This window comes from Bactrocera latifrons, unplaced genomic scaffold (assembly GCF_001853355.1).
Source record: "Bactrocera latifrons isolate USDA-ARS-PBARC rearing strain unplaced genomic scaffold, ASM185335v1 scaffold_93, whole genome shotgun sequence".
NCBI classification, from domain to species: Eukaryota; Metazoa; Arthropoda; class Insecta; order Diptera; family Tephritidae; genus Bactrocera; species Bactrocera latifrons.
This window is the reverse complement of record NW_017537634.1, coordinates 1,213,307-1,237,408: the sequence shown is the minus strand read 5'-3', so window position 1 is coordinate 1,237,408 and position 24,102 is coordinate 1,213,307. Positions and strand designations below refer to the sequence as shown.

General features: G+C 31.7%; 1 protein-coding gene across 4 annotated transcripts in view; it reads right to left on the bottom strand.

Moving 5' to 3' along the window:
• The window catches only part of LOC108977647 (voltage-dependent calcium channel type A subunit alpha-1), a 120,527-nt gene that overhangs the window by 29,168 nt on the left and 67,257 nt on the right, over positions 1–24,102 (bottom strand). For all 4 annotated transcript variants that reach the window (XM_018947427.1, XM_018947430.1, XM_018947428.1 and 1 more), the window contains 4 exons: positions 22,142–22,306; positions 20,478–20,588; positions 17,639–17,722; positions 5,041–5,223 (listed from right to left, as the gene is read on the bottom strand). In XM_018947427.1, the coding sequence (XP_018802972.1) occupies positions 5,041–5,223; positions 17,639–17,722; positions 20,478–20,588; positions 22,142–22,306 (543 nt within the window). The remainder of the gene's footprint in view (positions 1–5,040; positions 5,224–17,638; positions 17,723–20,477; positions 20,589–22,141; positions 22,307–24,102) is intronic.

The window sequence follows — 24,102 nt, the reverse complement described above, 5'->3', positions numbered from 1 at the left end:
TTTTTTTTTGTTTTTTTTTTTTATTTGTAGAAGAAATGAAACAAAAATGGTGATACAAAAGCTGGAAAATTATGAACAAACTCAAACCAAAGGAATTACATAACAAACAATCGATTTAAGTACGAAAACATATTCGAATTTGATTTAATTGTTATCGCTAGATTACTTCTTTAAATTTGGCATTAAAAGAAATTATGCTTATAAATACAATTGGTTTGTCATGAAACTGTTTTTATGTTCGTGTTTGTATGCTGGTCGACACTTTGTACGAAAACCAAATAATTAAGTGAAACGAACGTTCTAAGCCTTCTACTGCATAAATCATGTATAGGAAACTTAAACTGAAACTGAAACTGCTTACAATAATTACATTTGTAGTGGGGTTAGAAATACTCGAAACAGAAAACTGGGTAAAAGTGGGGATGTGAGTACAGTAAGCACAAAATGTGTTTACGATCGTGACACAGCCCCGGTGAGAAATTCAAACAGCATTTAATTTCAACAATTACTACAAATATTCTTTGTGATTTTAGCAAATTATGTTGAAGGGTGGCTTTGTACAAACATTGTAAGGGTTTATGATTGTGGTGGCGCTTTCTGTGTGTGTGTGAGTGTGTTAGAACTCCAGAGTGTATTAAAAACCTCCATCGAACTTCTCAAACACTCTTGTCTATACGTTAAACTACATATATGTATGTATGTATGTATGTTACTTTACTTTTTTGTTAATTTTAACGGCAATGTTTAAAACAAATATCCAACTACGTTTGTTCGGTACGATTTTAATTTATTTCAACATTTATTACTTGATTTTGTTTCTAAATTACGGGCTTAATATGTTTGTGGTGGTGTTTTTACAACTTCCCAAACAATATACATATGTATTTATATACATAAAATGGTATGAAAAGGAATTTTTCAAAAGTCGTTGTATAAATTCAAAACTGTACGTAAATATTTAGTTTAATGACATTCCTCAAACAACAACTCGAGAGAGCAACGAAAAAATAATTAACTCTATTCGATATATATAAATATATATATGTACGTACGATATTTGTATACTGTGTACTAGCTACTGTAAATACTAGACTATCCCCCAAAGAAACTTGTTTTGCAATGTATTTGTATGCATGTTCTAGTATATATGTATGTGAGAACTCTTGAATTATATTTTGTAAGTAGGTTTGGGTATGCAATAAATATTACTGTTGTAAGTTTATTTTTTTTTTTTTCGTTCAAAAACAACGCCAACACTATTCAAAAGAGCAACGGCAACAAATACAAATATCATATAGTATATATGTACTTATATGCAAATATTATAAATAGTAAATATTAGTAGTTATACGGGTATATGTAATATATACGAATTTTTAAGTAACTTTACTTGTAAACAATATTACTTGTAATAAATAATTACTTTGTTTGGCAATACTTGTTTTAAGTCAACATTGTTTTTGTTTACCGAAAAAGCAGCATGATTCCACCGGAGAATGACTGAAAATTATTGTGACGGTTGAGTTGCGTATCCGGATCATATTTAATATTTCCAAAAACCTTTAAATTACACACATTTAACCATTTCGTTTTCGGTTTAACGATTAATGCATTTTAGTTTTTTTTTTCGGTTTTTTGTTCGTCATATTTATTTGATTTGCATTTGCAATAATTGTTTGTAATTTGAGCGTTGACATATCATTTTCAGTTTGGTAATCGTTATTTAGTATTTGTACAATATATAAATATAAATATAACAAAAGATTATTAATCATGTTATCAGTATAGAGATGAAATCCTATGCTATAAAGATATTGCTATGTAACTACTTGCTCTACTAGTTAATATGAACGCTCTCGGTTTTTCATCAACATACTAACGGGACACTTGGACTACTTAAGTTTTCGAAATCAATTATTTGTTGCCAATTTGAGAAAGCGCTACTATATGAGTTGATGAGACCACCGAGTAACGCTAGAATAATAAGATATTTTAAACTCTACGAGAGTTTCCAAAAGAATGGACACTACAATGTTTTAGGCTAGAAAAATAAAGGTTTTGTTAAGAGTTTCAAGAAAACTGCTTAAAATTTATCAATTAACTTAACAACTCACTTCATTTATAACCGCGATCAAAAGAATGTCTGTCACTTGGAATGGCGTGCAAATATTGCAGCAAGAATGTCTACCATTAAAAATATATTTTTTTGTACTTCTGTTCCTATTTACAGAGTTGAATTTCTAATCAATAAGCTGGATAAGATATAAACTATATCTTATAATGAGAATAAGGCCCAAAAACAGAGTATTATTTGTGGACAACTAAAACTTAGCTTTAAAATAGACATCTATGGAGGTCACAGCTGTCGAACAATTGGTAGATGGCATATTTTTTGTGTAATTTAAATTTTGAACATTTGTGTTAAATTCAAACATGTAGAGAAGGACAAAGTTGGAGAAAACCAAACACTTTAAGCTCACGCAATTTGCAAAGATTAAAGCAAAGACTTACTTACAGGTGATTACAAAAGTGCAGGATGGGACACATACCGAGAGTTGAAAAAGGAAGCGAGACGCATTTGCAGACAAAACAAAAGAGGTCGAAATGCGTGAGTCAGAAGAAGTTCACAAGCTGGCCGACAGCGGGCGGAGGTAATTTAGGAGATGGTGAACCCAATTTTCCAATCGATAACGACGGAGCAGACGTTCCATTGCCCGACTATGAAGAAGTTCGAATAGCAATTACCCATCTGAAGAACAACAAAGTGGGGGGGCCAATGGATGGTCGCCAGAAGTATTTAAAATATACATCGGCTAGGAACTGATAAGAAGCATGTATTAGATTCCTTGTAGAATATGGTCAGATGAAAGCATGCCCGACAATTGGAATTTAAGTGTGCTCCGCCCTATCCACAAAAAATGAGACCACAACTACCGTTGGATAGACTTCCTCAACGGCGCTGATCAGGTTCTATCGAGTGTATTGTGTGAAACTGCTGAAAAGAATAATTCGAGCTGCATAGCTGAATAGAGAAAGCGCAGTCTTTTATAAAAGTTTGCTGCTGCTGGCGCACAACTTTGATATTGATATCGTTGGCTTCAACAAGCGCGACGTTAGTTGAATAAGCAGGCGGAGCAAATGGGTCTGGTAGTGAACCAGGACAAGGAGAATATATCCTGTCACCAAACAAACAGTCGTCGCACTCGCGACTTGGCCCCCACGTCACTGTTGACAGTCATAACTTTGAAATCGTGTATTCCTGCCGGGGGAAGCAGGGAGAGATCAGATGGGAAGGACCTGGCTGCATTTGGTTTTTCGAATTGGTGCCAAATTGTGAAAAGAAGAAACAGTTATAACCGCGTAATTGGTTTCTAAACCAGTAAAGAAGAAGAAGAAGAGTATAAAACTATATTAATTATTAATTATATATTAAAAACTTTTACGAAGGAATCCAACATTAATTTTTCGGAAAAGCCAATTGGATTACGAAGGCGCGTGTATCTTATCAATTTATGTATATTAATCTTACTCTCCCTTGGAACATCTGTACCAATTTTCCTGAATATGTGTATCCGAATTTTTCCGGACGAAGACACAGAAAAAATTTTGTTGTTGAACCAAATTTATAATCGATCTCGGATTTCGTTCATAGATGATTTGACCACAAGGTGCTTTTTATAATTAAAACGCTAAACACGATGGTTGAGTGATCCTTTTTAACTATAGATAGTTAGGAACATGAAGTAATTCGAAATATTTAAACCCAAGACATTACTGTATTTAATAAAGAGTTACACTCTCCAGTAATTTTAAAATGCTTAATAGACCATCTGCACTGGAATTGTATTAACCCAATTGAAACTTAGGCTTATATGGATAGTAGGGGAGATGAAATATTTGCTTAATCGATATTTTGGCCGTCAATGGCGCTATCCTCAATTCACTTTAAAGTTCTGGATTCACGCTATGATGTATGTAATAAATCTTTGCTGGTGTGAATTCTTTTGAGAATTGGCGAATTTTACCATTCGACTCTTAAGAACACGTATTCAACGCAAATTTGAAAAAGTTCGCCATTTAAGTTGAAACTGATGGGGAAATAGACTTCAAAACTATTTTGTGATGAAAAGTTTTAATCAATAGAGACGAAATATTTTATAGATTCGTTAAAGGACCTTTTTTTAAGTTTTTTGTGATTCTTAAAATTTAAAAGTTGGCAACTATAGTTTCGTGACTCAAATCAGTAAAAGCGATGTCACAATTTTTTTTCATGTACAATGTTTTCAGAATCTTCTCCCGGTAAGTTTTCACTATTCTCAGACTCTAATCGAAGAAATTTGGGCCCGTTATGAAGCAAAATGTTAACCACAATATCCAAACCTTAGAAGTCATTGTATTATTAAATCGAATTTTAATTGAAAAACTATTCTTCTAGCCCTCCTGCGTTCTGCTATGAAAAGGCAGTAGTTTTATAAACAAAAAGTTTTATAATTGAAATCTAGTAAGGTTTCATAAGGTGAGCTTAAGTATATCTTATGAACAAAAGCAGTTAGTATTAGAAAGTTATAAGCATGTCATAAAAGTCTTTTCGTGCCACCTGATTTTCGTTGTTTATAAATGAGTTCCATAATATTTATTAACAAAACCTTTACTCTAAAGTTTCTCTAAATGTACTTCCCTAAAGGATGTATTCATAATCATTTAAAAACATGATGAAATTATGCCAGCTATTTCTTTCATATTTTCACTAACCCACCACACTAGAAATATGAAATTAAGAAAGTAAACTGACCTAACCACAACCATATACTTTTGATAAAAATGTACAAGTTAAACGACTTATATTATAAAAAGTTCAAATAAAAACAAATTCAATAAAATAATAAAAAAACTCACAAAATTATATGCAAAGAAAAAGTTTTATGAAATAGTCAAGTATTTTCAATAAAGAAATGAAAAAAATTTCTTAAAGGCGGTAAGTACTTTTTAGATTTTATTGTTATGTTTTGATGATATTTCATGTTTTCATTTCACACTTACCTGCATTCCAATAATAGCATAAATAAAAAAGAGCATGGCTATTAACAAACAGACATATGGAAGTGCTTTGAACGATTGTACAAATGTCCACAACAGGATTCGTATCGTGTATCCTTGACGGAGTAATTTAATGAGACGCGCCGCACGAAATAAACGCAGGAAGCCAACGTTGATTGAGTTCGACTGTAAAATATTTTTGGTCAAGAAATGAAAGAAACAAACAGAACACAATTAGCGAGCACTTTTTCGTGAATTTGTGTAACGGTTTTATTTGTCAGGCAGTGTGGTTGTTCCTTGCTTTTCAGCAAATATTTTTTTTTTTTTTTTTTGTTGTATCTGTTTACTATCAGGGGTGAGTTAGATACTTATTGATTTGAACTGTTTTACTAGTGGTAAGTGAGTGGTACGTACAAAATTTTGTAAAATTGTTAATCATACGTTCTTTAAGTAAAAATGTTAATTTGGAATACTAATAAATGGTGAAATAATGATCAAGACATTACGAGTAAAATTTTAAAATTTTGACATAACTTATATTTTAGAAAAAAATACGTAATAAATTTAAAAATTTACACACCAATTACACATAATATTCGCTATTCAATAGTAATTTAACAAAGTGAGTGTGAATATTATGTTAGTAGACATTCTCAAAAATAATTGTAGTCAGAATTTTGTAATTTTGTACAAATGCCGAATTCGCTCTTAATTATACATACGTTTATGAAAAAAATACTCTCAGTAAAATAGAAAAATCGTACACCGAATCTTTATATTTTCAAAATGCCAAATTATGCCAAAACTAAAGGTGCTATAGTATAAAAAGCCGATACGTAAAATATTACAACATAAGTATTATAGGATAGTCGTATTCTAGAAAACCTAAGTGTGTTAGCTTGTCGTAAGGGGATGTTAAACCAATTTGGAGGTCTGATTGTCACACTAATTCAATATTTGAGTTGTAGCCCGTTTGTAGTTTAATGCTATCATTTCCATACACGCAAACAGGCGCGTGTATAGTGCAATGCATTGCGTCTTAGACCAAAATATTTTACGCACAGACTTTCCGTGTCTACCATAGATCTGTGACTACTGCATACCCGCAGCTGCTGTTGACCCGTTTCATTAACTCCATATATTTATATACGGCTGGGTGGGTATGGCTTAGTAGTACAAGTATTTATGGTAGCACGCAACAGCATCCATGCCAAGACGTGTACCGCCTCGCAGTGGCTTCTTCAGCGTGCTGTGCGCATGCAACCCTTCGACTGTGCCGTTGTTGCTGAGCTGCTGGCCTCGTGATTACGCTTGTAGCTGCTTAAATATACGTATGTTCTTCAAATATTATTTCTCGTTTTAGGGCACTACACGTAGTAATATATGATAGCAGTAGTGACAGTTTGAATATGCGCACATTAAAGGGAATTATACTTAAAATAGTTTTGGTATAAAATAGCACTACTATTGCTTTATAGAATATAAGGAATATGTACATTAATAAACTAGTTAGAAGTAGGGTAATGCGTTAGCATATACTTTATAAATATAAATTCAATATTATAAGGTTACTTAGCGCAATACGAAGGATAGAATATATAACGTTATTAAGCAGGATATTTACGATCTATACAAACATAATTTCTTAAATAAATTAGAGCATTTGAATCCATTATCTGCAGGTGTAGCATTATGTTACAAACTAATGACCTATCTGCCTAAAGATAAGAGATTTAAGTAAACATATAATAACCATAAATTTCAAAGGGTTTTGAGAACTAAAGTGACATTTATAAAAATCGGAATTCCAGCAGTTGACAATATACATGTGTACACTTAGAGCCGAGAAGAGGCCAATAACATTTTGAGCGTAAAAAGCAGTTGAACTGTGGTATGTACATAACAGTATACTTAGCGTCATTTGAAATGCAAAATGTCGATAAAAAATTTTTCTTATTTCAACAGTGAAATACATATATGTATGTATATCAATTTCGTAAATAGATGTTAATTATGCGCTTTGCACTTTATATGACGATAAGTTTCTATGCGAAATGGTAGAACAGTATATGCATAAGCGAGTTTGTTGGAGTATCAAAACAAGCAAATAAAATCTAGTAGTATATCGTGAATCGAGTATAAGGTGCTGTAGTTCAGATACAGTAAAATAAAAAGAATAGAAAGTTTTGTTACACGCGTTCCTACAAAAACTACAAACCTATAATTTGTTTCTAACTATTCTTGCTTGTATACCTGCCGACATTTCGTGTTACTGTGAAAGTTTTTCAATTTTTTGTTTTCACAAAAAATGCTTCAGTCATGGGTAGTCACTACAAATTAGTAGATTCTTAACATTCGTCATGTTCGAATGATAACAGGCGTGCGCGTTACTGCAGTTAACAGGTTTTAAGCGGTTACATGAATTTACGGATTTCAAAAAGCCGATCATTTGTATTCTTATTAAATTCTACAACACCTCTAGAATATTGTCCTCAATTCTATAGTTGATTCGAGTAATAATTTTAGAGATATAGCCTTGAGAACATGTGCGGTCGAGGCTAGCTAGGCTAGGTCTTCAAACGCATTTTTCTTGCAACTGTGGTTTTGAAGTCGGTTGGCAAGATTTCTCGAGAACTACTGAGCGATATTCATGAAATTTTACACAGGTGTCCGATATACAATTCTTAACGACTTAGACAAAGGATTGTTTTTCGATTCGAACTATTTGGAAACAAAATGTCAAAACTGAAAATTTCATTTTTTTTTTCTGTAAAAATGTCTACAAAAAATTAAATTTTTGGTTTTCCTTTCTCCAAGTTCTAAGTTAAGGTTTCAATAATATATATATTTTTTTTCACTGTAGATGATACTGTGAGGAGTTATCCTGTCAACGCGGGCGCACCTTTTTTCCGAGGTGTCACAGGAAATGGCGTCGCAATGACCGAGTTTAAAATATTTTCCAAAACTTTCAGAATTTCTTTGTTAAGAGGTATGTTTGTAGTAATAAAAATTTCAAATAAAATATTTTATTTTTGATATCAGAAAAAAGGTGTTGAAAAATGTAGTTTTTTACCCGAGTGAACCTATGTGACCCCTTGGAAGAGACTAAATAGTTAAATCGAAAAGTTTTTTCCTTCGTTTCTGGCTTTAGTAAAATTGAATTTTTCCAGCACCACAAAATTTGGAACTGTCAGTAAAGTATAATAGTAAATAATAGCCGTGGTCAAATTGAATTTTTCAGAAACCTTCGCTATGAAGTATTGTCTCCCTGTCTAGAGCAGGGCACCACGAAAACAATGGATCAACAATGGTCCACTTGTTCCGCTTTGGCAAGACTGCGCTAGTAGCATCTGGCCTCCTCACAGTATGCTGCACTGGAGGAGGTATCGATTGTGAGGCCGCAGAGTCTGTTAAAACTCGCGTCAAGCGCAGGCATCCTAAAAGATGACTGACTACTCCTCTTGGACCTAACAACTGAACTCCATCTGGGCCTACCAGATTAATCTAACCTAACCTATGAAGATTGAAGCTGTATTTCCTTATACTTGTCGTTATTTAAGCGTATTACAAACCAATAAACGGGAGTCAAAAAGCCATCATAGCAAATTGCATGTTTTCTAAGCTAAACTATGTCAAGTTTTCGAACATTAGGGTATAGTGGGAAGCTATGAATCAAGATTATTGGAATGAAGTTCTATTGTAATGATTTAACTTTCATCGACTAAATTTACGCTATTTTACAAATTTGTTGGTTATGTGAGAATTGGCAACTAGTGGACATGTACGTATATAATTTGTAAGAATAAATGTCTCTTGGAAATAATTGTAACTTTTGTTGTTGTTTTTACTTACATCCTGGAAAACATGGAAACAAATTTGTATTACCATTGGTTTGACATGGTGTTTATCAATTAATTAGTATGCATTAGTGGCCCGATCAGAATTTACAATCGATTAGATATGTACCCGTTTTGCATGGCGTTGTAGTTGTTTACGTTTGTGCAGTCGGGATTTTCATTTAATTATATATATTTTTTTGCAATTCACGAATTTTACGATGCAAGGTGTAGTTGATGTAGTTTTCGATATTTTTTTTTTCATGTTTGTGTTGTTGTTTTTATTCATCCGTGTGCAAATTAGCATTCGTATATGTGAGAGTATTTATATATATGTTAGTTGTGTGTATATATTTATATATTATGGTACGTTTTGCATTCAGAAAAGGATGCAATATTTAATTTTGAATTTTTGGTTGCCACAAAACATCATACACATAACGTTTACAACGATTACAGTTGCGGTTGTATTAAGTAGGATGCATCATTGCAGCGATTGATATGAATTCGTTGCGTGTACATATATATTTTATATAGAAAGATGATGGGTATCATTGCGTTCCAAACATTTCGTGCATGTAGTGAGAACAGTTCAATTCAATTACAAAAGTTTCATTACGAATTGTTTTGGTTGGTTTTGAAATTGTGATAGATTCAGACAGTATGGTTGTTGTTGCCAAAAAAAAAAAGAAGAAACAAATAGAAAAGTTGTCATTAATATCTTTGAAATTTTTGTAAAAGTTGCAGTTTGATCTTTAAATTATATCTAAATTTTTTTTTTTTTTGTTAAATTAAACAAACAATTTGGTACGGTGGGACGCTTAAACAGTTAGACAAGTATTATATTGCTCTCAAATGGACGCTAGGGTTCAACAAGCAATGCTTCATCGCAACCAAGCAAATGAATAACACATACATATGCAGATACGAACTAGCAGGTGTGTGGGAATTTTAGCGATAAGTCGCATGATGAACGAACGATGTAATAATAATACCAAAGGGATATGAGAGACCCGATGCGATAAATCAAACTGAAATGCAACAATGCACATGTAAATTCATACAGATATACAGTACACGATATGTATGTTAACTACAATATGAGCGTTTGTTTACTTTTCCAATTAATAACTACTTATCCAAAGACATGACCAATAAACTAGTTATAAATTACATAAGTCATGTAGCAATATTATTATATAGTGTGTTAGTATCTTTACTAAATTTACTGAAAATATGTTTGAAATACGTCTCAATAGCATAAACGTAAAACCTTAGTTGCTGGCTTAACTAATAGTAATATATAAAAATCAATTGAACTCCTCAATATAAATATAAATTACACATCGTCACCTAAAATGCAAAACGACGTATCATCAAATGAAACGAAATTGAGTTTTTTATTGCTTGCGATTCACAACTTAATGTTACATACATATATGTGTTATTCAATTTTCAGCTTCTGTTGTCAGATATTACCAATATATAGTATAGTCACTTTATAACCAAAGTTCAAATTTTGTTTCAATATGATTGGTTTTTATTATTATCGTGTTTCCTTCGCCTGGCATCTTATGAAAAGTGATGCTACGTTCGTTTGCACTTTACGTGGCAATATATGTATAATGTGCGTTCGAGAACTAACGATACATTACAAAAAGCTAGTAAAAAGCTACAAACTTCAAACGAATGCATTCATATTCTAAAACTAGTTATTAAAAATTACGTTGTTGATTTCCAATACCGACTCTTTACCATAGTTTGCGAATACTTTCGAAAATTTTAAAAAACAAACACGATTCTCAGATATTTTTTCTTTTGTAAAGATGCGCTGAAGAAGTATCAGCTTTCTTTTTTCTTTGTTTAGGTGGCTTTTGTAGAGGTAAGCGGGTCCCAGCTAAAACTATATTTCTATAATACAAATCGTTTTGTATTTTATACTCAAATGAATTAATTTTTGTTTTTTCAAAAATAAACGCTTTTGTATTCGTATTTTATTGTTTAAAAATCTTGCATAATGTATAAATGTCTACTAATCTTTATGCATTGCTTTAATTAGCTAAAACTCTTATTCCAAGAATAATATATTAACTAGATTTAAAATCCAGGCAATATAAAAATAAGATATTTAAGAGTGCTTATTGTCGGAAATATTTCTTGTGGTAGTACAAGTCTATGTAAATATATAAATTATCGAATAATTTTTCGAAAATACCTTGATTTAAACATACGACCTTTAAACTATTCACCTTCGACTTCATTAACTTGCCTTTGCTAAGTAGGAATGAGATTCACCACGAAGCATTTAATTAGGTCTAAAAAAAGTACTTATTATTTGCGCATATATTTAGCTACATTTTTATATCTCTAATTTTCGGTATAGACATTATCTTTTCAATAACTTTTCCTGGCTTAGGTCAAAGTCCTTGGCGTCTACACTTACCAGATAGGTTTGTATAAACTGCCTTATAATCTGAAATTTATTTAAGAATCGATATTAGTATTGGAAAACTACGCTGTATTTGCAAAGCTGCGTAGAAATTCGAAACGCAAACCATAAGGAGCGGCGTTAATGCAAAAACTGCGCCAAATACGAAGAGACTTGCAAGAGGAAGAACATGGATATATTCGAATCAATAATTCAGTGAACATGGCTTTGGCTTCGAATTAAATTCTGTTCAACAGATAATCATTTAATCAGAATTTTCTCCAATTTTAAATTTCAAATCTTTCACAACTTCTGGTTTCCGAAGAATATTCAAATTATTCAGAGAGCTCGGCATACATATATGTCCGTTGTTAACATTGACGATATTCAAGGTATATGGGAATTTGGTAGGGACACTTGTTAACCATGTTTCCATGTTTTTGTTTTTTTTCTTATATCGAATTAAAAAATAATAATTTGTATGAATCTATCATAATATGTATTATTAATTCACCGGTATTATTTCTTCAGACACAACTCGTCAGTGTTGAAGATAAATTAGGATTATCGATATCTCTATATTTTATCCATTCGTCACTTACTTACCGGATTTCCTTTATTTCTTTCATTTACATATTTTAACCGTACTATTATTTATATGAGCTTTCCTTAAAAGCTGCAATACGAAAAACTATGTGCACTGCTTTAACATTCTTAACTAAGCCTTCAAGCTAATTATTTGTACCTCAAAAACTACAAAATTGCCCTACACCCATGAGTGACGTAATATATTTAAGTATATCCTATGAATTTCCTGCCATTATTTAATTTCCTTGACGTAAATTATGTTCTACATTTTCTAAAACATTTTCGCAAAAGCCTTCTAAATATACATATATAAAAAAATTTGAAAGCACAAAAGACAGAATAAGAAACTCAAGAAAGGTTTTAATTTTCTTACATCCGGTAATGTGTTCTTCAAGAACGAATACTTGACACCTTTTTCATGTGGATAAATACACAGTTGCGGATGGTAGCAAAACATTATTGACAGTCAAGGCGAGACATTCAATATTTTAATTTATCAATCTTTAGAAAAAGTTGTCCGGATATAGTAAGTGAAATACTCGTATTATAATTGTAACAAGGATGTCGTGAACAAGGTGAGTCGAAGCCGAAAAACCACATCAAAAGTCAAGGTTATGTTGTCAGTTTTCTTCGATTATCGAGTTGGAATGCGCTTCGAATGCCTTCCGACCGGCCAAACTGCCAACAAGGAATACCATTTGAGTGTCATGCATTGTCTGCCAGAATTATGGGCCGACAACTCTTGGTTTTTGCACCACGAAAAAGCACCGCATTGATTCTTCGTGAGTTTTTCGCCAAACATTTTGGGAGAAATATGAACTTTTACTTCATGACGGTTATAATGTAAAATGACAAACTAGGCATTATGAATAGTGTTTGACTTTATGATATCTAATGCAAAGAATTACTGCTCTTAGTTTAGTGAGAAAAAATGAGCCCGCCTAATTTAATACCTTGTAGGCAATGTAAAGCGGTTATTTTAATTTTGATGTCATTCAATTTAGGACTAAATTTAATGGTTGCCAGATTTTTGAAAAACGATTTTACAGTAATAAATTATTCTTTCATTTCATTTACGACAACTATTGGAGTTATATATATATATTAATTCCCATTGAAAATGAAAATAATTCACTATCAAATTCATTACCTGCGATTACTACCGAAAAGTGCTATGTACAGGGTTGCAATCTTCTAAGCCGTTAGCATATAGCTCTTTTATAATTCTATTATAATTGAATTTCCTACTTTCGCATACACAAGTTGGTTTCGGCTGGGTGTAGGTGTCTACCTACATACATACGTAAGGTTTGCATAGCAAATTCAACGGAACTCAATTTTATAATATTATTAAATCATGCCAGTAGCAGTAAATAGTATGCTAGCTATTAACTAGTTATAATGAGCGTGTAAAGTATTTTAACCTTATTCGAAAGTAAACAAAACTGCAACTAAAATAAAATAAACGAGAAGAGATAGGGTAGGAAAAGGTAAGAAGTGGAGAAGTTATTAGTACAAGTGGTTTTAGTACTTCGTGGTGAGCTTTCAAAGTAACAATTCAGTGAAGTGTTGGCTGAAAGCAGTTTGGCAGATAATCAAATTCCTTTTTCAACTACTCAAGAGCTTGAAAATTATTTTAGTTTGCGTGACATTTTTAGGTGAGCGTGATTTGTAAAGCTAATTACAACAATTTTATTTGAACAAAAGAGAAAAGAAAGCACTCCAAGTAGACATACAAATAGCAAAAAGCAACGAAGAATAACGAAGAATAAAAAGTGAGCGATAACCGAGGCGGCATTTAAAGCAACTAATTGGCTGTAAGACAGTTATATTCAAATATTTTCATTAAAGAGATAGATTTTTTAACTATTTTATTTCAAGCAATAAATTCAATAAGCGAAGAACAGAAAGTGGTAAGCATTTTGAATAAACGAAAACTGCGATAGACTTCTATTTCTTATTAAATTTCCATTTCTTTTTTTTGGATTGTGCGCTTTCGCATAATTTTTTAAATTTTTAAATTAAACTATTACAACTAATTAAGAAAATTTAGAAGCAACTTGAATAAATGGAGCGAATTTAAAATTATAACATAAGAGAGAGCATGGAAAGATAAAAAACTAACGGCTTTTCGCCATGGCTTTCGTTCAAGTTTTATACAAAAGTAGAGAACGTAAAGGTATAATTGTTACTTTTGGCAAAAAATATTTTTAGTTTGATTATTTACGTCTGAATATTGGAAAAATGAGACAAAACTTTTCACGACTACTTACAGTTGCTTCAGTTGCCTGTTACATTTGATTATCAATTGCGTTGTTGCGGTTGTGATTGTGGCAGTGGCAGTGGCAATGGCAGTGGCAATGGCAGTGGCAATGGGTATGGTGGGCGTGGTGAAAACGGTGGCGGTGTAGTATCAATGGTTTGGGTGGTAGTGGTGGTGGTGGTGGTGGAATTGTGGTAGCATTAATTTGTGGTTGGAGCATTGTTGCAGCGACATTTCAGTGTGATGCAAAATTATTTGTATGTTTTTTGTTTTAAATTAAATGATTTTCGTTTAGCAAAACCGAAGAGTTGAAAATTCCATTCGCATGTGGGTGTAGGTGGTGATGAATTTGTTGTATGCGTGTATCAGGTTGTGGTTTCGAAAGTAGTTTTTTCCGAGTTTTGATTTGTATTCGTATTTTTAGATGAATTTTAAGTATAGTTCGTGTCGTTTCCGAGCAGGATGTGTGTCATTTAATGTTGGCAATTTAATTCAAAAATCATTTACGGTGACAAGTGACAGATTTGGTTAAATAATGGTAATGTTGTGTTGATAATGTTGGCGGTGGGAATGCGTGTTTTGTAAAGCAAAAATATAAAATTTCGAAATTTTTTCAAATTAGTATAAAGCAAATAATTGTAATATAAGTGTTTAAAATTACTATACCAATGACCTTTTGAATATTTATGATTATGGATTTTTTCCTGAAATTTTACATATTCAAACTAAATTTTTTATTTCTCAACCAATTTAATTAATTAAAAAATTCTTGCTCCAAACATAAGGCATCTCGGTCGCTCCAAAACTGGGAAATGAACTGGGTTTTGTAAATGTGTCGTTTTCTTGTTCTACTTACAGCAAAGTTTTTACTTAGAACTTTTTGTAGATAAACCCAAATATAGCATAAATTGTAGTTATGTTGCATGTTGGTTATTTACGTAAGTTTGGATAGAAGCAAGTTGGAAAATCTCAATAGTTACTTGTAAGAGCATTCCATAAATAAAAGTATGAAAACACAAATTAAATATACACTCGAAATCTCTAGTACAGAATAAGTTAGTTCTCGGTTAATGATTACGTTTTACATGTAGTACGAAATGTGTACAATTATTAATGTTTTATTTTGTTGTTTTTGTATTAATATTGGGATGCATTAGTGAAAGTACAAATAATGTATAACCGAAATGAAATCAAAATGAAGAGGACACTGTTAGTATAATAGACAAAGGAAAAGATTTAAGCCAAAGGAGGAATGAAGCTCAACCGTCTGGCGAGCAAGAGAAAAGGGGTCGAAATTAGTATTCAGCGGGGAAACTATGAGCTCAGTTAATTCCAGCCATTGGTAATGGAACTGTGCCAAGCATAAGTTTAATTGTAAAGCATTTAAGGAATGAGTCTTAAAATATACTTAATATTTTAATGAAATTTAATTGGAATAAAAGCTGTCAAGGAGTTAAATGAGTGTAGCCTTTTCTATCACTAAGTAATTAATAGCGGAGCTACCTTCAGGCACTGCATGAAAAACTGAACGGACTATAGCGCAATAACTCGACTGATGGAAAGTCTAAAACAAGCTTTAGTATTTGATGTTTTAAGCACAAAACTCTAGTTTATTTTCAGATACAAAGCCAAAAATAACGAATACAGGAGTCACATATTGCACTAGCAATGTTAGATCCCATTATCAGCTAATGGGAATGACTTTTGTTAGAAGCAGTGAAGAGCGCACTTATTTGGTCATTCAGGATTCAGGTACAAGCTCTTACTGGGGAAAATAAAAAAGTACGACATTTCACAAGAAAGCCGATTTTCGCTCGAGTATTTCAATTGGCTGCGTATGGTTTTAAAGCGAGGGGTTAGTAGCAATCAACAAATTAGGTTTACAGCTTTCTAAACTAAAAGTAATTAAGTACACTTCGAAAAGAATTTAGTTAAACACACAATAGCAATAAAGCATAAGTCGAAAGAGGACTTTTAACAATGAAAACACACGTAAAATTTTACAAATACAAAAACAATTTTATGGTTATCGTATTAGTGTAATAAGTAGTGTTTTGTACTTACATCGTGCTGGTGTTGTAATTTTAGTTGTAGTTGTAGATGAGTATTTGTAGAGGATAGTTGTTCAGATTAGGTTTTTTATTGATTGATATTTGAATGTTGTTGTGATTGCGAATGTTGGTAGGTTTCAACGAATTGTTTGATTTAATGTTTCGTTTGATGAAAGAGAATTTTTAAACGACAGCAAAAAAATTAAATTTAAAATACAGAAGTTTTAATCAGTTTTTAAGCATTTTTTTGTTCGTTTTGAATAATACATATTTGTTTACACAGAGAAAAGGACAACATTCGTAGAAATATTCGTGTACGTAGAAATAACATAATATTTGAATGTATGTGTATTTGGAGTTTTTAAATTGGTTTCGATATGTCGTGTACAGTTTCGATGTTGTATTTTGGCAAATTGTGCAATTTTTAAGTGTATTTGGGGTTTATGTTTCGAAAATTAATTTTGCATTAAAATTATTTTCAAGTGGGGTTATTGTGTAATTTTTAAAAAGTTTTTTTTGTTTTTTTTTTGTTTTTTTTTGTTTTTTGGTTTAGTTTCATGGGTCGCCATTTCGTATTTGGTTTCATTTTTGTGTGACGGTACATAAATAAAATGTGAAAAAGGAAAATTAAAAAATATATGATTATTAATTATTGCGGTGATTCATTGTAAAATATATATATACATAATAATGTTATATACACATATGTATGTGTTAAATTGACTTAAGAATTATTGCAAGTGCTTGCTTAAGGAAAATACGTAAATTGCGGCGCTGACTCTCAGATAAGTAGCAAAAAAATTATTACTGCAAGTATATCGAATCGCATACGTTTATAACGCTTTGAGTATGTGAAATATATAAAATAATTTATTATACTTAATTTATAAAGCATACTAGATAGTCACCCGCCTTCGCTTAACTTTGTATTATTACTATTATTATTGCGTTTTTGTATAATATTTAGTACTTTGAGAAACGCTGAGGCTCATTAATTGCGCAACTCATCAAACAGAGCTTCAACAAGTTAATAGTTATACATTATATCATATAATTATTAATATATGTATGTGCATATTGCAGCTAGTGCTAGTAACTTAGAATCTATGCCACAAAAGTGTCGCCTAAATATGTTTGTAAATACCTTTTTTTGCTTTAAAACCTAACGTCAAAACGCAATCATTCATTATTGCGGTTATAGTTGAAAGTTATTATGTAATAATATATGTATATATGTAAAATTAGAACTCTTGAAATGCATAACTTGCTTAACGACAATATTCAAAGCTAACATGGCATCCGCTTTCGAAATCGTAATTATTGACTATATGAATTATATTTGTGGACAACAGCTTGAAATATAACAACTTAAAATGCTAACAGTGCTAAGCATATTCATATGCTGCGTCAGTGTGTATAATTGTGCAATAATTACCCCGAACTCCATCCAAAGCGCATCGACAATACTACCCACAACGGTGATCAGATCAAAAATGTTCCAGGGATCCTTGAAGAAATTCTGCAATGGAATGCAATTATTGTTAATCGCAGTGTGTTTCATAAAACAGTTAAAAAAATATTCATTACAGCAAGTGCAAATCACTTCACACATATTTTTGAGTGTTAGCCTAGCAATGGCTGAAATTTACAATGGCAGTTTTCCAAGTTTCGCAGCTCCTCATAATAAAAAAGCATAATTGCTTACTGAATTAGATGAATGCGCTACCTACCGTACATCCGAACGCTATAACTTTTACTATTGTCTCCAAAAAGAAGAATAATGTGAATACCAGATTCATGTAGGTCAATATATCACTATGAGTTGGCGGTGCATCATGAAACTACAGAAAAATATCATCAACAACATGATTTTTTTTTTTTTTTTTTTGTTTCGTTTTGGGAAAGGGAAAAGAAAAAATATGAGCATCTATGAATCAACGGTATGAAATATGACTTAAAGATTTTTACTAAAAACTATTAAACTGCCAAGTTTACATTTGATTTCGTACAGGGGATGTGTGTTTTTGGCATAATATTGTGAGCGAACGTAGAGAAAGCAATCAGTCTAAATATGACTACAGATTAGAAGGGCTAAATTACTAAATTTTATGGGATGCATATTCCCAGATACAGAAGCAAATGTAAGAAGGCAGATTGAAAAGCTTGAAATAACTAATAGCAATAAAAACTAATAAATCAACTAACAAATGAATAAAAGGACTGCAGGCATTTTATACTTTTTTTTTATTATTATTTATTAGTTTAGCTTTTCTTATTATAATTCAGATAAAACTGCTAAAATTTGTTAAGCAAACTTTGTTATACTATTCTAATATCTCCGATGGATAATTTAACATTTTTTAATTTTTCTTAACTTTTTGTAAACATAGAGCTAAATACCGCAAGGATCTAATGTGAAGTTTCTTCGCATTGCTATGTTATTGGTTATGTGTACAATCCGGTGTTGCAAGCTTGGTGTATTCTACAAAATTGGGAGCGGTTACTGTTATGTTTGGTATAAGCTTTGGATAAAATTTATGTAGGGATATGTGATTATATATGAATGTTAGTTAGCGTTGCATTAGAGCGAAAGCCTGTCTTTACTAAAAAGCGCATACAGGTATCTCATAATCTGTTAAGGGATATACAATTAGAACTTTCAAAAAATTTAACTTTTATTTTACTTTCTCAACGTACATATACTTAAAATACACATTGAAAATTTCGTAACGCTCCTTTGACTATTTTTGAAGTTACATGCAAATTTGAAAAAGGAGTGCTTGGAAGTGCATACCGAACTTTAAATGTTTTTTTCTCAAAATGGTGTTTTCAAAGATTAACAAAGACTAACATTACTCGAAAACGGCCAAGCAGATTAGCGATAAATAATTGTTTTATAAACGATTTAAGACCAAAATTTGATCAAAAATCAATTTTTTGGCCAATTTTTTTCTGCTTTTAACTGTATCTAACCCCTTAAAGAGCAAAATTATGATTATGACAAATAAAGGATATATTATACATATAGTAAAAACAAATTTTAAACAGGTATAAATCTAAAGAGAACGCAGTAAAAGGAAGCAAACCGTCAAGATTTCATAGTAATTGAAAGTAAGCACTTCAGCTTGTTTCGCTTATGCTGTCTCCAAGCAATGAACTAACTGTCCAATGCACTTCAAAAACTGTGAATATCCCTATTTTTTGCCTTTGCCTCCATTTGCACACCAATTAGGTTACTCCGGAGGCAAAAACTTAAGCCTGTGATTTATTTTCAAATAATATATGTATATAAATGCTTAAAAAAATTTAACTTCCATACACATAGAACAACATACAGCTTGTCTACGTCATTCAAATCATAGTCTGTAACTTAGTTAGAGTTGTTTCAAGGATGTTGTTAAGTGAATTGAAAGGGTGACTCATTTTTTGAAGAAAGCGGAATTTAGTTCTCAGCACTTTTTGTTATGATTAGTTTTGTTTTTTTTTTTTGTTTTTTACTTAAGAAACACTGAAGGGAAAGCACAATTTTTAAAATATTTTTAAAACCCGGTTTTTTGGAAATTTTGTCCATTACACCACAAATTAAGAACTTGATCGAATGATTAAAAATGAATCTGCAATAGTGTGTGGTTTCAAAATGGTCAACCTGGAAAGTAGTGAATTGAACAACCAACAAGTATAGCTGCAATTGGTTGGCATACTCAAACAGAGTTAGAAAATAAGCGGTTTTGTTGTTCTCTCATCCTCTCTTGTATTAAATTGATGAAATTAAAGCATGGAAGTCTGGTTATTGTGCACTTTCGGACAACTGTGTCATAATTATATTTATAGTTTGCAAAGAATTCTAAAAAAGTATGAATAAATCTAAAAATAAGATTTTGGATAAGATGGATTTAAAAGGGTGCTTAATGTCGTGCATCGCAAAAACCAAAGCGCCATTTTGTATTCACATGCTTTTTGTTAGTAGTCAGTAGCGGATTCAAGGCAATACATAGTACTAAATATAACGATTAACATGCCACAGCCCTATATAAAACTTACCTGTTCATGTTCTGGAACGGCTTACCTGTACTGCGATATATGGTTTATACAAATAATGAATCCTGCTTTACATTGTAAATTTCAGCTGAATGCAAGCTCAAAGCATCAGAAAATATGCTGAGCATGGTTTGATGGAACATTTACAACAATTTTCTTATTTGAATTAGCTCCTCCAAGTCGGAATAACTGTATCGCTGCTTTTTTATGCAAAAGCATTCGTGCAAAACACCTACCTTAACGCCAAATCCAATGATTTTCAGTACGGTCTCAACGCTGAACATCCCCGTGAATCCCATGTTGATATATTTAAGTGATTTCTCATACATTTCACCTTGGTTATGATACTGCAGAAATGTATTATTAGTTTTTTTTTTTTTATTTTTTAGAAAAAGCAAAATGTGTAAACCAATGTTTTTAGCTTGAATATTCCAAGAGATACAGAAATTTAATATATACCAAATATGTTATATATAGAGGATAGAGTGAAGCGAAACATGATAAATTTTATATATGTATGTATATAAAATGAAGATGGCATATTTAACAGTTAGTAGATATTGACATAAACTTACAGACAGTTGCATGAGAGTGATTTCTATAGTGTTTATAATATTTATTTACAGAATAACGTTCATGTATATTCGTTGGTAAAATCCAAAGAGTTCCCTATAGAAAACAAATCACCGTGTGTGATATTTCTTGAGGTCATGTATTTGTTTGGAAATATAGTACAATTTTTTTCGCAAAACTAACTTTTAGTGAAACTTTTTTTTTTTTTCAATATCGATAAAAAAAAATTTTATAACGATTAGACTTTTTCTTCTGGTGCGTTTTTCGTCAATTTCTTTCCAGCGGTTATTATCTGGAGGTTTGAGAACAGAAAAAGCCTACTGGGTACCAGATCCGAAGAATCTGGTGCATAGGTAAGGAGAGATATATGGTATTGTTTGGTATAAGAAGTTTTAAGTCAAAAGTACTGAGAAAATTCAACTGCTATAAAAATAAAATAGGCTGAGAAGTATTATACAGTATATTACAAATGTTAAGGAATAGCCAAAACTTAAAGTCGCCGTAATCACATAGAATCCACATGGCGCATACCAAATAATCCTTCATTTTTTAACAATCAATTATCGCCCAATAAGCATATTTTTTATTATTTCTTATGATCACGCCATTCAAGTAGTAGTCACGATATTCGAGTATTAGGAAAACCATACGTTTAACCGGATAAATGGCTACTTGAATATCAGAAGTTCATGGTGTAACTTATAAGACTGGCAACACCAAAACAGTTCACCATAATTACTTTAATATTTATAAGACTTTTAAATAAGAAATTGAAACACGTCGGTGCAGTGATGAATAAACAAAAACGACTGTACAAAAAACAAATTTTAGTTGAATTTATAAACCATTTCGCTTTTACATGCAAAATTTACACCAACAAGTATTTAATTTTTTGCACTTATTGTTCAACATCAACACATAGTTATGTAATAGTTTCTTTTCTAATCAAGAAAATTAAATGAACGTCTTTTCCTGAAACTGTCTGTTCATAAAAATCCCTTTCTTTTCTGTTGTTTATGTTCTTTGTAATAAGATGTAGACTGTTTGTGTATTCGATTCGACTGTATTAACTTAGTATGAACCCAAGTATATGCCTGCATTTTTTATTAGATTAGCAAAACGATATGAAGTATTATTTTTTAGGAAATAACAATAGCTTTAAAGTTACAAATATTACTTCACAATGTCTATCAACACTACCCATCAGCAAAAATCAGTAAAATAAAAATCTCAAAGTAAATAAATAATATACTCATATATCTACTTATGCAAGTAAATGATTTTGAAAGGGTASGAAAAGTATGTATGTATATGCATTTGGTCTTACCTTCATCATAAGCAGTAAAGTATTGAACACAATTAGCATCATTATAAAATATTCGAATGGCGTCGAGACTACAATGCGCCAGACTTTGTACTTGAACGTGTTTCGATTTTTGGGCATATACCGTTCGAGCGGCCGCGCGCCTATTGTGAAATCTATGCAGGATTTCTGTAATAACAAAACATTTTAATCAGCAAATATTTTGATGAGTTTGGAAGGAAAAAGGTCTTTGGGAGTCACATATCATGCATTGATTTGTTAAATTTGCTACAAAATATAAAGAACACTCAAGGAAAAATTGTGATTATTCTTCTAAATATTGGCTGGTATATATGTACATATATATGTACATTATATATAGAACACAAATTATATGAATTGTTCCTACAATTAGAACTAGTATATATATATATAGCGAAGTGTGATGGCAGTGTATACATACATATTAGTGCCGACAAGAGTTACCCACTAAACGCGATTCGAATAAYTGGTAATTTCTGAAATGAGGAGTTCATTATCTGTCTACTTGGATAGCTTACATACTAAAATTTTGGAATAAAAGCCGTAATTTTTTACATAATTTCCCAAAAGTCTCTTGTAATACTACAAATTGTCGACCCAAATATTTGCGAATAAGTTATAATTTACAACAATCATAAATTAATAAKAATAAAGCAGTATGACGAGTTTTAAACATACTTATTTTCTTTTTTTCAAAGTAGAACAGTTTAAATTATTCTGTAATTTTTGGCAGAGATGCTTAAATGCAATAGTAATAGAAACAGTCAATACTTATCCATACCATAAGAGAGGCCTTACTGCTCCAAATCTTATAGACTCGGGTCAGTATAAAATCAGTGTGTGACTGAAGTCATGAAATTTTAACTATATATGTAAATTCATAAATTTTTTATTACTTTATAACACAAAAAAATGTTTACAAGGCAATGGGATCTCAATACCATTTTTTTCAATAGCTATTTATGACAGATCACGCGTGAGTCGTGTCAAGCTGTCATATTATTTTTATTCAGTATTGTTTGGCATTTCATCAAGATCGTTTACAACTTTATTGTAAAAATTCACGTTTTGCAAAGAATGTGTTTGCCACGCTTCGCTCAACTTATCTTCAACATAATTGGCCGACTGAGCTTACTAATTGCAACATCATCACCCATCTTGAGACCCAGCATTAATTATTGGATAATATTCCGCCGAACAGACCACGTCCAGTTCGTAGCAACCGTAGCTGAGAGTATACACGAATACCGTAGGCAGTTGAATCGGCGCCTTTGGCAGCAACCCATCTATACTTCAGAGAACGACTTGGCGTAGTGATCTTAAATTGCAAGCATACAAAATTGATGTTTTCAAATTCAATATGTAAATGAGCAAAATTGAAGCATTTCGGACAAAGAGCGACCTGAAGAGATTCAAAAGCTGCCACTTCATCCCGAAAAAGCAACGGTTTGGTGTGGTTTGTGTGGATTTAATGAGAAAACATTTTGGTGAACAGATAATTTCACGTTTTGGACCGGTCATTGGTTACCAAGATCGTGTGATATTCTGTGAGCATATGTCAAGTTCGATTCAGGCTTTGGAGCAAAATATCACGCCGGGGCAAAATTTTTTAAAGAGATAACCTTAATTGCAATTGCAAAGAATGTTCTTCAGGATGATAATAAATACTCCCCATATGAAGTTTCTGTATTTTTTCTTTAAAAAATAGGGACCCTAGAACTGGATCACCATATATAATAAATGTTTACAAAGCAATGGCAATAACTTAAGTTTACTTTATGGTTTTCTCAAACAATTATGTTACGAAAATCAAGTGATTATTTTTACTTCTGGAAGTTAGCAAAACAAAAGTAATTAACATATAAAGCTAAAATCATCTGCTGGATCATGACTTTAGTGACACACTGTAATTCTATTGTCACTCCCATTAATAGACTAACTAA